At 40.9% G+C, this 14,013-nt stretch overlaps 2 protein-coding genes across 2 annotated transcripts; both read right to left on the bottom strand.

Moving 5' to 3' along the window:
• Positions 1 to 1,829: 1,829 nt before the first annotated feature.
• LOC118241810 (trace amine-associated receptor 1-like) lies at positions 1,830 to 2,852 on the bottom strand. The gene has a single exon (XM_035529034.1). The coding sequence runs from the start codon at positions 2,850 to 2,852 to the stop codon at positions 1,830 to 1,832; it is 1,023 nt and encodes a 340-aa protein (XP_035384927.1).
• Positions 2,853 to 10,919: 8,067 nt separating this feature from the next.
• Positions 10,920 to 13,559, bottom strand: LOC113587392 (trace amine-associated receptor 1-like). The gene is made up of 3 exons (XM_035529130.1): positions 13,350 to 13,559; positions 11,623 to 11,963; positions 10,920 to 11,550 (listed from the first exon to the last, which is right to left on the bottom strand). The coding sequence occupies exons 1-3, from the start codon at positions 13,557 to 13,559 to the stop codon at positions 10,920 to 10,922; spliced, it is 1,182 nt and encodes a 393-aa protein (XP_035385023.1).
• Between the last annotated feature and the right edge of the window lie 454 nt (positions 13,560 to 14,013).

Genomic DNA, 14,013 nt, shown 5'->3' with positions numbered 1-14,013 from the left:
CAAATGTACCGAGACAGCCTTGATAAAAATCTGCTGTCATTTACAAGGATGATGAAGATGAAATGGGGGCAGACATTTCAGCAAGACAATGATCCCAAACACACAGCCAAGGAATCTCTCAATTGGTTTCAGAGAAAGAAAATAAAGCTGCTAGAATGGCCCAGCAAATCACCTCACCTGAATCCAATTGAAAATCTATGGAAGGAACTAAAGTTCAGAGTTCATGGAAGGAGCCAACAGAACCTACAGGATTTGAAGAGTGTTTGTGTGGAAGAATGGGCCAAAATCACCCCTGAGCAATGCATGCGACTAATTTCTTCATACAGGAGGTGTCTTGAAGCTGTCATCAGCAACAAAGGCTTTTGTACAAAGTATTAAATTAATTTCAGTAAACTTGTTCAATATTCTTTCCCTGTGTCATTTCTCATTATTACACATAACGTAATTTATGGACATCTGTGGTTTGATTTCTTTGCTTGTGTGGACTGGATGGGTTGTTACTGACATCTGGTGAGAATTTCTTGTCAATAGCACATTTAGAAATATATTTTTTTAGAAAATTGGTGAAGTGTTCAATACTTATTTCACCCGCTGTATGTATGTGTGCATATATATACACACACACACACACACACACACACACACACACACACACACACACACACACATTTCATATTTTTGAGATTTATTAATTTATTGTGACTGTGGCAGCAAGTGAGGTGAGTCAAAGTCAAGAGAATCTTTATTTTCTATAGTCGACTCAAGCAAAATGTTTGAAGAACAGGTGATGCCTTTACGTGCAGGATGATTGACAATGTGCAGTACAGACTGTAGGAACCTGTGGGCTTAAATAACAGGGAGAGCAAAAGAGAGCAATCAAGGAACAGGAGTGTGTGTGTGTGTGTGTGTGTGTGTGTGTGTGTGTGTGTGTGTGTGTGTGTGTGTGTGTGTGTGTGTGTGTGTGTGTGTATGTGTGTGTGTGTGAGTGTGAGTGTGTGTCCGTGGGCATGTCCCTCCTGCTGGGTGCTTGTAACATTAATTAGCTGTTACAGAAATGGGATCAAAACTGGATCAATAAAACAAATCTTCACTCTCCTTACCAAAGTGCATGCACAACGGTATTATGGTAATTTAGTTGTCTAAGCTTTGGGCAAATAGTAATATGGTAAAACACAGACACTACAATGCTTATAAATGTCTCATAACATATGTTACATGTTACATTATAGTGCATCAAAATAGTCATAATAATAATGTACAAAAGGATTTAACGGTTCTGTTTATTAGTAGAATTAACTTTATTTAGATATATTAAGGTCCTTCAAAATAAAGGTCTTGCAATAATGGCATTAGGACTGGATCTGAATACATCTAAATTTACTTGAATGCAAAAATAAATAAATAAATAAATAAAATTACAATAAATTAAATTAAAATTAAAATACATATGAAAAAACTGCTAATATTCAAATGTAGAAGGGGATAAAAACTGACAAACCACATGATCACAAATTGTATTTATTTATTTATTTTTATATATGCATTTTTTTTTACAAACAACAAGCCCAGGGGAAGGGAACCTAATTCATTAAGGGCTGGTGTCATTTTATTATAAACACAACCACTGCAGTGCTGGGCCTCATACGCACTACCATGTTACTGCCATGTTAGTGTAGAGAACAAAGAACGCTGATGACAACATAATACAGCTACTAATCTACAATTTTGTTCAAATTAAATGTTCTTTCAATTAAGCTTATAAACAATGCTTGTATTAATGACTAAATGTTCATAGAAGGCTGTTTAGTTCATTTTGTTGCTTTATTCTACTATGAACACAGATTTAATCTAGGTGAATTTTTCTCAAATATTTTTCCTGATAAAATAACTTTGAGAGCCTTTCTAAACCAACTGTACATGAAAGCATACACAATAGGATTACATGCAGAATTTGAATAACCAATCCAAACAAACACTTCATACAGTTGTTGTGGACCAACATAACCAAAATATGTCACCATTAGACTGTAGATAAAAAATGGTGTCCAAAATGATAAATACACTCCCATAACAACAGCAAGTGTTTTAGTGGCTTTTCTCTCTGCCTTACTAATAGTGGGCTGCCCTCTGGATGTCTTTCGCTGAGAGAGACTATTTTGTACAGAACGTAGTTGTCTGTGTGCAACAAGATATATTTTGAAATATATGCTCACCATTACAATAGAAGGGATATAGCAAGAGAAGAAGGCAACTATTAATGAAGTAATTGGCCCTAGAAGTGCTGAACATTCACCCTCACATTTAACATCACTGTAGTGTTCAATGCCCAGAGTGATTAACTCCATGACTAAAACTCCCAGAGCAGAAGAATAGCCACAACAAAGAGCAATCATGAACAGAGAAGTAAGAGGAGTCATTTTACGGTGGTACAGCAGGGGATGACATACTGCGTAATATCGCTCAATAGAAATAAATGTCAGATTTAATACAGAGGCTGTGCACAATACAGCGTCAAGGCTGCTGTGTAATTTACAGAATAATGTTCCCAAATACCAGCAGGTCTCTACAGAGCGTATCATACTGGGAGGCATCACAAGTCCTCCTACAAGCATGTCAGTTACAGCCAGAGAGAGAGTGAGATAGTTAGTTGGTGTGTGGAGCTGCTTGAAAAGAATGATGGCAGTCATGACCAGAAGGCTTCCAAATATTGTAAGAATAATAATAGCTCCAATGACAAAATATATCACAATTTTTACAGCCAGAGGATAAACAATCTTCTGACACAAGTTAGGATGAAACTCATAACAAAGTGAAATGTTTCCTCTGCTCCTATATTGTAGGCTTGAGTCCATCGTGCTTTTATCCTTTATCTGTAAGGTTGATTTAAAATTAAGAAATAATGTGTTTTCCATAATAAAAATGGCCATGTAAAGCAGAACTGTTTCTAAGAAATCTTTACAAACAGCATTTGAAAACATTTGTTAGGTATGAGCAGTACACAAAGAAAATATCTGTGAATACCTGCTGAAATAAAGAACATATCACATATAATACAATTACATGCTCAGTATGTACAGATGTATAACAATCAGATTTATTCTCTATTGTTCATGTCAGCAAGGATTGCCCAATAATGCCTTTCATGTACATCCTTACCTATATCTTCACACCAGGACAGTTCAGAACTGATCAGAGAGCTGCTTTCATTTATAGTACCACAGTCCTGCAGCAGGAACGCCTTTCTACTGAATCACTCCTCTGTGTTGATCATGTGATAATCTGAAAATGTACAAACAGGAACTTAAGTGACAAAATATGTCAACTCTCACAGCCAGTAGATTTATGATTACAGTTAAAGCATTTAGCTAACACTTTTTCCAAATCAACTTGCAATTCTGACAGAATACATCTTGACCAATTGAGGATTCAAGATCTTGCTGAGGGGCCCAACAGTGGCAACTTGGCAGTGGTGGGGCTTTAACTGACAACCTTCTGATTACCAGATAAGTTCCTTAACCACTGAGATACCACTGTAGTTATGCTCCTGAAGAGAGATGGTGATAAGGGAAGAATGCTTCTCACTTTTACTATTAGAGTGATTTATAATAATGCATGTAGTACCTGTACTAAATACTTACATTTTTATCAGCATTTCAGTTTCTGACCACAAGAGCAGATATTTCGGGGGTGGACCATTCTCAACATTACAGCGCAACTCACCGATTAGTGATATGGTAGTGGTATGAATATACTGGTATGGATATATCATCAAGAGCGTTACTGTAATTCATACATTTTAGAGAAATACCCCAACACCTAATTAAATCTTGTGAGAAGTAAAATGTATTACCTTTGCAAAGGTAGTTCTCAAGCCATGAGTGGAGATACTCATATGGGGTGAATATAAATCTAATATAATTCTAAAGTCTCCTATACTGATGTGTATAAGGGGACCAAATCTAAATGGCTTGTGTAAGGATGACAATAAATGAGCAAACAATGCTTACCTTTATGCTTATGATGATTTTAAAGTTTAACTAATGCACACTGGAGAAATACAGATCCAAACAAATTCTTACTATTAAACATAAATTAATAATCCTTAAGTATATGAGACATTGTAATAAATGATTGAAGCCATAAACATACACTGCATTGTCAGCAGCTAAGAGAACCACAAAACATCATTTCTCCTCCAAAGGAATGCTCATTCATTTTAAAGGCTTTTTTAGTTCAACAGGTACCTAGCCTTGAGTCTCACACAGCTGGTTGCAGATGTCTGAGATTATTCATGAAGTACTTTATAGTCATGGGGACATAGCAGTTCCCAGCATCAGTGGTCGTCCAGGACGGCACTCTTTATGGGTCCAGGAAGTCCAGGACGGCCCTGACTATGGGCCAGGATGTCCAGGACGACCCTGCCTATTCGCGCAATACGTCCAGGGTGGCCCTCTGTATGGGCCCGGGACATCCAGGGTGACCCTGTCTAAGGGCTTACTGGAGCAGAAGGACTGAAGCTGTGCATGTGATGCTGCTTCAGCACCTTCTTGACTGTGCATGTAAAGCTGTCCATCACTGCAAGAGCCCTGCCTATATAATTACTGCTTCAGTGATTTTCTCAAGCTGAAATTTCACATGCAATTGGGCCACTGTGCTGCGCCCAGCGGACTTTTTTCGGGTTGCATGTCACCAGCAAATGCCACACACACTTCCTGGGAACTGGTTCCACCCACATACATGCTGCCTGGGAATCGACTCTTCACACATAAACACTGCCTTCACGTATGTTAAGACAGGGCATCAGCGTTCAAATGCAGACATGCGGCGCAGTGTTGTAGGGTGCAGCAGTATTCATGTAGCGCTGTAATACACTCCATTGCCTGCCCCTTTGTACTGCATACGTCATGTGTACTGCATGGTGATAAGAGATGGATATTAATAGTAACAGGTAATGAAATGATAACAGATAATGAACAATATTACTTATATGTAACTAATATAACAATATAAATAATATTAAATATTTTAATTATAACACTACATCTATGCTAAGTATAATGTAATAAACCTCTGGTCATTAATGGCCGATGTGGACGGAAATGCAGGGTCAGCTTCCAGCACTCCTGTAGCTGAATTCTGAATCTGAATAGATGCCAGATGGTGCCAATGAGGTCGGCTGCCGTCACGACTGCTCCGTCCATGCTGCACTTTTTTCGCTCTTTTTCACTCTTTGTGCTATTTTCGCCATCTCTTCTCCCTTTAAAACCATTCTCACTGCACCATGATGCACATCACATACAGCAGAGATACTCATGTTTCTCAAGGTCTACATAACACTCACTTCAAGCGGTCTCTAAACCCAGACCCAAGCTGGCTGAGTGAGATCCTGAGGGAGAACAAAGGACGTGACGGGAGGACACAGCCTCGAGGAAAACTGAGGAACAAGCTGAGGAACAAGCTGAGGGCTCAGGCACACCGAGCTGCCTTACCTAGCATCTTGCTAGCCAATGTCCAGTCTCTGGATAACAAGCTCGGCAACCTACAGGACAGGATAAAGATCCAAAGGGACATTTGGGCAACCTACTCTGCTTCTCGGTTCACCGCATGGACAGGATGGCAGATTCGAGGAAGGCAAGAGGCGGTGGAGTGTGTGTGATGGTAAACAACAGCTGGTGCAATGCTAAAGTTGTTACTCTCGCCCACTGCTGCTCACCCAACCCGGAGCTGCTCGCCCTCAAGTTTCTACCTCTCTAACTTCCTCGTGAGTTCACCTCGGTCATGGACAACACCGTGTGCATTCCACCTCAGGCCAACACGGACACTGTGCGAACTTCATGAGGCTCTCACACAGTTTCAGGTACAACACTGGGACCTTCTCGTGTTTGGGGATTTCAACAGCGCTAACCTCAAGTGTGAGGTGCCCAATCTTTACAAGCATGTAACCTTCCCCACCAGGGGAAAGAAGACATTAGACCACTGCTACACACCATACAAGGACAATTACATGGCACTAGCTCATCCACTGTTTGACCACACTGCTATCTTCCTCATACCAAATTATAAACAAAAGCTGAAACAGGAAACTCAGATTCAGAGGGTGGTCGAGTGTTGGACAGACCAATCAGTGGCCGCTTTGCAGGATGTTCTGGATGACGCAGACTGGTACATGTTCCGGTGCAGCATTGATGTCAACAAGTTTACAGAAGCAGCAGTAGGGTTTATTGGGAAACTGGTGGATGATATGATCCCAAGAGCCACCATCAAGATGTTTCCCAACCAGAAACACTGGGTGGACAAAACCATCCGTGAGGCTCTGAACTCTTGCACTGCTGCCTACAATGCTGCCTAAAATATTCAGTGGGAACATGGATGAGTACAAAGCTATGGCATACGGAGTGTGCAGGGTTGTGAGAGAGGCGAAGCGGCACTACGGGAAGAAACTAGAGTCACAGATCCAGCAGAGTGGCTCTAGATCCCTGTAGCAGGAAATACAGATGATCACAGATTACAAGAGCCCACCGTTCAGACTGATGAGCGCAGATGAGTCTCTGCCAACAGTGCATGCGCAGGGACCGCCATAGGCCAGCGCCCTCTCATCATCACGGAGAGTGACGTGAGGAGAGTGTTCAAAAATGTGAATACCATGAAGGTGGTGGGTGGTGGGCCCAGATAGCATTTGTGGTCGAGTCCTCAAAGCCTTTCCAGACCAGCTAGCCCTGGTATTCACTGACATCTTTAACCTCTCCCTGATACTCGGTATCGTCCCATCCTGTTTCAAACAATCCACCATCGTCCCGGTCCCAAAGAAACCTTGGCCTTCCTGCCTCTTCACTGCCAGCCTCCATCGACCCACTGTAGTTTGCATGCTGCCACAACTGCACCACTGATGATGCAATTGCAATTCTGCTCCACACCACACTGACCCACCTGGACAAGGGGAGGGGTAATTATGTTAAAATGCTGTTTGTTGACTACAGTTCAGCATTTAACACTATCATCCCCTCTAGACACACTACCAAGTTGGAGGATCTAGGACTGCATCATCCAAGTGTGACTGGATTGCCAATTTCCTAACAGACAGACCACAATCAGTACAGGTGGGCAACTGTGTCTCATCCACCCTCACCCTCAGCACTAGAGCTCCCCAGGTTTGTGTCCTAAGCCCCCTGCTCTACTCACTGTACAACTATGACTGCCTGGCCATTTCCAGCTCTACCATCATCGTCAAGTTTGCTGATGATACTGTCGTCATGGGCCTGATCTCGGACAATGACGAGAGGGCCTACCTGGAGGAGATTACCTGGAGTACCTGGAGTAGCCAAGTACCAAAAAAAACTACTAAATCTACATCCTTGGTGCAGAGGAAGTCTCTTTATCACCTCACTCTCTCCCTGTGGGCAGTGCCGGCACTCTTCACGGACAGCAAGAAAAGGCTCCATGAAGACATCCACCATGGTGGAAGTTGAAACAGTTTTCCTTTAGTGCTGTGATCCACCTCAAATCCTGGCCCTCAGGCTCTTTCAACTGCATAAACCAAGTCAGCAAAGCATAATCAGGATGAATGGGATTCTATAGAAGTAAGGGTAGAAATGGTGTAGCCCTGTCAACAGCACACATCCTATACTGTCAAATGGCCAAGCTGGTTCTTCTCCACAAAATAAATTTCAGCTTTAGGGCTTGGAATGGTCCTGCCTGCCTGTGTAAAACACCAATCCCATCCTGGATCCACCTGCTGTCTTCACCGTCATGCTACCCAACAGTCTTCTACCTCACAGGCCACCTTCATGGACTTGATGCACTGTGGCCTCCTGCACCTGTCTGTCCCAATCCCAGCACCTGCTCTGCCTCTAGTCCTGACCCTGTCTCCTGCTCCTTCTCCAGTCCCAGTATAATTTCTGGCCCCATACATTAGCATTTATTCATGAAAATCATCCTGATTTTGGATTTACCTTCATCGACTTCCCAACCTTTCCACCTCATCCAAATGTTTTTTGTCATTATTATTATTATTATTATTATTATTATTATTATTAATAATAATAATAATAATAATAATAATAATATTGTTATTAAACATCTGGTATTACCATTCATGTCATTGTCATTACAGAAGTCTTGACCTGATCTATAGATACTGTAGACGGCTGAGAGCTGTCAACGTCCTGTTGCGACAATATCAACTGGGCCAGGAGCATCAAACCAAGAATCATTTAGCATTTATTGACCAGCTTACTTGGGTGTCCGTCTGGAGAATCTGCCAATCTGCTATGTAGGAAAGCGTTATTGTGCCAGGGTCCTTTCCCACCAATAGCCAGCAAGTTTCCCAGAGCCCTTGGAAATTAGATGTATCAGAGTCAAGTTCAAGTTCTGTTTATTTGTCACATACATAGTTATACACAGTATAACTCGCAGTAAAATGGTTTGAGAGTGCTCTGTCCAAACTGATAAAAAAAAAAAAAAAACAGGGGTGCATAGAGAAATATATATATATATATATACAAAAATATATTAACAATGTATGTAGAATATATGTATATTATGTTTATATACACAATATACAATGTATATATGGATATGTATATATGTATGTACACAATGTACAATTCCATCTTGCAATTGAACATCTTTACAGTTACATGTTACATGGTGGTGGTGGTCCACACAGTTTATCAGTTTATCAGTTTCCCTGATTCAGGGCCCGAGTGGCCTGTGGGAAGAAGCTCCTCTTCAGACTCTCTGTTTTTGTCTTCAGGGAGCGAAAGTGCTTCCCTGACCTCAACAGAGTGAAGAGCCTATTGCTGGGATGGGTGGGGTCCTTCACAATCCTCCTGGCCTTGGTCTGGCACTGCTTGTAATAGATGGTCTGCAGGTCAGGAAGTTCCATATGAGTGATGCGCTCTGCTGAACGCACCACCCTCTGGAGTGCTTGTCTGTCCTGTTTGGTGCTGTTCCCAAACCAGACTGTGATGTTCCCCATTAGGATGCTCTAGATAGTGCAGGTGTAGAAGTTCCGCAGTACCTTGGAGGGCAGTCTGAAGTCTCTTAGGCGTCTGAGGTGGTAAAGACGCTGACGAGCCTTCTTTGCCATGGAGTTGGTATGGCGGGACCAGGACATGTCCTGCGAGATGTGAACATCAAGGTACCTGAAACTATCTACTCTCTCCACTGTGGTTCCACTGATCCTCACAGGTTGGTAGTGCTGCTCCTGCTTCTTGCTGCAATCCATGATCAGCCCCTTTGTTTTACTGACGTTTAGGAGGAGATTATTTTCCTGGCACCAGTTTTCCAGGTGTTTAATCTCCTCCAGGTAGGCCCTCTCATTGTTGTCCGAGATGACAATGATGGTGGAGCTGGAAGTGGCTGTGCAGTCGTAGGTGTACAGTGACACTAACTGTATTGCAGGAGCTTGCCCTGAACCCAAGCAAAACATCTCTCAGCTTCTGGTGAGTGTGTAAGCGCCACTAAACAAAGCCAACATCTCTGGGTTCTGATTAATACATTCTACAATTATTGCGAGTCCTTTATTTTGAAGGAACCTATATATAATTTTTTGAAATGTATTTAATATTTTGTAGTTTTTATTCATTTATTGTGACTGTGGCAGCAAGTGAGGTGAGTCAAAGTCAAGAGGATCTTTATTTTCTATAGTCGACTCAAGCAAAATGTTTGAAGAACAGGTGATGCCTTTACGCGCAGGATGATTGACAATGTGCATTACAGACTGTAGGAACCTGTGGACTTAAATAACAGGGAGAGCAAAAGAGAGCAAACAAGGAACAGGAGTGTGTGTGTGTGTGTGTGTGTGTGTGTGTGTGTGTGTGTGTGTGTGTGTGTGAGAGAGTGTGTGTGTGTGTGTGTGTGTGTGTGTGTGTGTGTGTGTGTGTGTGTGTGTGTGAGAGAGAGTGTGTGTGTGTGTGTGTGTGTGTGTGTGTGTGTGTGTGTGTGTGTGTGTGAGTGTGTGTGTGTGTGTGTGTGTGTGTGTGTGTGTGTGAGTGTGTGTGTGTGTGTGTGTGTGTGTGAGAGAGAGTGTGTGTGTGTGTGTGTGTGTGTGTGTGTGTGTGTGTGTGTGTGTGTGTGAGTGGGCATGTCCCTCCTGCTGGGTACTTGTAACATGAATTAGCTGATAAAGAAATGGGATCAACACTGTGGATCAATAGAACAAATCTTCACTTTCATAGCCAAAGTGCATGCACAACGTTATTATGGTAATTTAATTGTCTAAGCTTTGGGCAAATAGTAATATGGTAAAACACAGACATTACAATCCTTATAAATGTCTCATAACATATGTTAAATAGTATGGCATAACATATGTCTCCACAGTATGACAGACTCTTAATTTTAAACTTTTAATTAATGTGCTAAAGTTTTAAAGGTTCTTTTTATACGAATTAAAGTTATTTAGATTTATTAAGGTCCTTCAAAATAAAGGTCTTGCAATAATAGCATTACCACTTGATCTAAATACATTTAAATTTACTTGATTGAAAAAAAGGACATAGAAAAAAACAGTTCATATTCAAAGGTAGAAGGAGATACAAACTGATAAACAATATGATGAGAAAAACAATATTACACACAACTTGTATGTGTACAGTTAGAGACTGTATTCAGTTTGTTACATTTTCCAAATTGTTGTCCCTGTTCCTTCCAGCCCAGGGGAAGGGAACCTAATTCATTAAGGGCTGGTGTCATTTTATTATAAACACATCCACTGCAGTGCTGGGCCTCATATGCACTACCATGTTACTGCCATGTTAGTGTAGAGAACATAGAACGCTGATGACATCACAATACAGCTACTAATCTACAATTTTGTACAAATTAAATGTTCTTTCAATTAGGATTATAAACAATGCTTGTATTAATGACTAAATGTTCATAAAAGACTGTTCAGTTGAGTTTGTTGCTTTATTTTACTATGAACACAGATTTAATCTAGTTGAATTTTTCTCAAATATTTTTCCTGATAAAATAACTTTGAGAGCCTTTCTAAACCAACTGTAGAAGAAAGCATACAAAATAGGATTACATGCTGAATTTGAATAAGCAATCCAAGCAAACACTTCATACAGTTGTTGTGGACCAACATAACCAAAATATGTCACCATTACACTGTAGATAAAAAATGGTGTCCAAAATGATAAATACACTCCCATAACAACAGCAAGTGTTTTAGTGGCTTTTCTTTCTGCCTTACTAATAGTGGGCTGCCCTCTGGATGTCTTTCGCTGAGAGAGACTATTTCGTACAGAACGTAGTTGTCTGTGTGCAACAAGATATATTTTGAAATATATGCTCACCATTACAATAGAAGGGATATAGCAAGAGAAGAAGGCAACTATCAATGAAGTAATTGGCCCCAGAAGGGCTGAACATTCACCCTCACATTTAACATCACTGTAGTGTTCAATGCCCAAAGTGTTTAGCACCATGACTAAAACTCCCAGAGCAGAAGAATAGCTCCAACAAAGAGCAATCATGAACAAAGAAGTAAGAGGAGTCATTTTACTGTGGTACAGCAGGGGATGACATACTGCATAATATCGCTCAATAGAAATAAAAGTCAGATTTAATACAGAGGCTGTGCAAAATACAACATCAAGGCTGCTGTATAATTTACAGAATAATGTTCCAAAGTACCAGCAGGTCTCTACAAAGCGTATCATACTGGGAGGCATCACAAGTCCTCCTACAAGCATGTCAGTTACAGCCAGAGAGAGAGTGAGATAGTTAGTTGGTGTGTGGAGCTGCTTGAAATGAATGATGGCAGTAACGACCAGAAGGCTTCCAAATATTGTAAGAATAATAACAGCTCCAATGACAAAATATATCACAACTTTCACAGCCAGAGGATAAACAATCTTCTGACACGAGTTAGGATGAAACTCATAACACTGCGAAATGTTTCCTGTGCTCCTATATTGTTGTAGCCTTGACTCCATCAGGCTTTTATCCTTTATCTGGAAATTGATTTAAAATTAAGAAATATTGTGTTTTCCATAATACAAATGGTCATGTAAAGCAGACCTTCTAAGAAATCTTTAAGAATTTCTAAGAATTCTTTACAAACAGCATATGAAAACATAACATTTGTTAAGCATGAACAGTACACAAAGAAAATATCTGTGAATACATGCTGAAATAAAGAACATGTCACATATAAAACAATCACATACTCAGTATGTACAGATGTATAACAATCAGATTTATTCTCTATTGTTCATATGAGCAAGGATTCCCCCATAATGCCTTTCATGTACATCCTTACCTCTGTCTGCACACCAGGACAGTTCAGCACTGATCAGAGAGCTGCTTTCATTTATAGTACCACAAGCCTGCAGCAGAAACGCCTTTCTACTAAATCACTCCTCTGTGTTGATCATGTGATAATCTGAAAATGTACAAACAGGAACTCAAGTGATAAAATATGTCAGCTCTTACAGCCAGTAGATGTATAATCACAGTTAAAGCATTTAGCTGACACTTTTTCCAAATCAACTTGCAATTCTGACAAAACACATCTTGAGCAATTGAGGATTCAAGGTCTTGCTGAGGAGCCCAACAGTGGCAACTTGGCAGTGGTGGGCTTTTAACTGACAACCTTCTGATTACCAGATAAGTTCCTTAACCACTGAGATACCACTGTAGATATGCTCCTGAAGAGAGATAGTGATAAGTGAAGAATGCTTCTCACTTTTACTATTAGAGATCACTGCATGTAGTACCTGTACTACATGCATGTAGTACCTGTACTAAATACTTACATTTTTATTAGCATTTCAGTTTCTGACCACAAGAGCAGATATTTGGGTGGTGGACCATTCTCAACACAACAGCGCAACTCACAGATTAGTGATATGGTAGTGGTATTAATATACTGCTATGGATATATCATCAAGAGCGTTACTGTAATTCATACATTTTAGAGAAATACCCCAACACCTAATTAAATCTTGTGAGAAATAAAATGTATTACCTTTGCAAAGGTAGTTCTCAAGCCATGAGTGGAGATACTCATATGGGGTGAAAATAAATGTAATATAATTCTAAAGATTCCTTTGCTGATGTATATAAGAGGACCAAATCTAAATGGCTTGTGTAAGGATGACAATAAATGAGCAAACAATGCTTACCTGTATGCTTATGATGATTTTAAAGATCCAAACAAATTCTTACAATTAAACATAAATAAATAATCCCTAAGTATATGTGACATTGTAATAAATTATTGAAACTATACTCATACACTGCTTTGTCAGCAGGTAAGAGAACCACAAAACATAATTTCTCCTCAAAAGGAAAGCTCATTCATTTTAGTTCAACGGGTACCTAGGCTTGAGTCTCACACAGCTGGTTGCAGATGTCTGAGTCGATTCATGAAGAGCTTTATAGTCATGGGGACATAGCAGTTCCCAGCATCGGTGGTTGTCCAGGACGCCACTCTTTATGGGTCCAGGAAGTCCAGGACAGCCCTGACTATGGGCCAGGATGTCCAGGACGACCCTGTCTATTTGCGCAATACGTCCAGGGTGGCCCTCTGTATGGGCCCGGGACATCCAGGGTGGCCCTGTCTAAGGGCTTACTGGAGCAGAAGGACTGAAACTATGCATGTGATGCTGCCTCAGCACCTTCTTGACTGTGCATGTAAAGCTGTCCATCACTGCAAGAGCCCTGCCTATATAATCACTGCTTCAGTGATTTTCTCAAGATGAAATTTCACATGCAATTGGGCCACTGTGCTGGGCCCAGCGGACTTTTTTCGGGTTGCATGTCACCAGCAAATGCCACACACACTTCCCGGGAATTGGCTCCACCCACATACATGCTGCCTGGGAATCGAGTCTTCACACATAAACACTGCCTTCACATACAGCAAGACAGGGCATCAGCGTTCACATGCAGACATGCGGCGCAGTGTTGTAGGGTGCAGCAGTATTCATGTAGCGCTGTAATACACTCCATTGCCTGCCCCTTTGTACTGCATATGTCATGTGTACTGCATGGTGATAA

This window comes from Electrophorus electricus, chromosome 8 (assembly GCF_013358815.1).
Source record: "Electrophorus electricus isolate fEleEle1 chromosome 8, fEleEle1.pri, whole genome shotgun sequence".
Classification (NCBI taxonomy): Eukaryota; Metazoa; Chordata; class Actinopteri; order Gymnotiformes; family Gymnotidae; genus Electrophorus; species Electrophorus electricus.
This window is presented reverse-complemented; position numbering and strand designations above follow the sequence as displayed.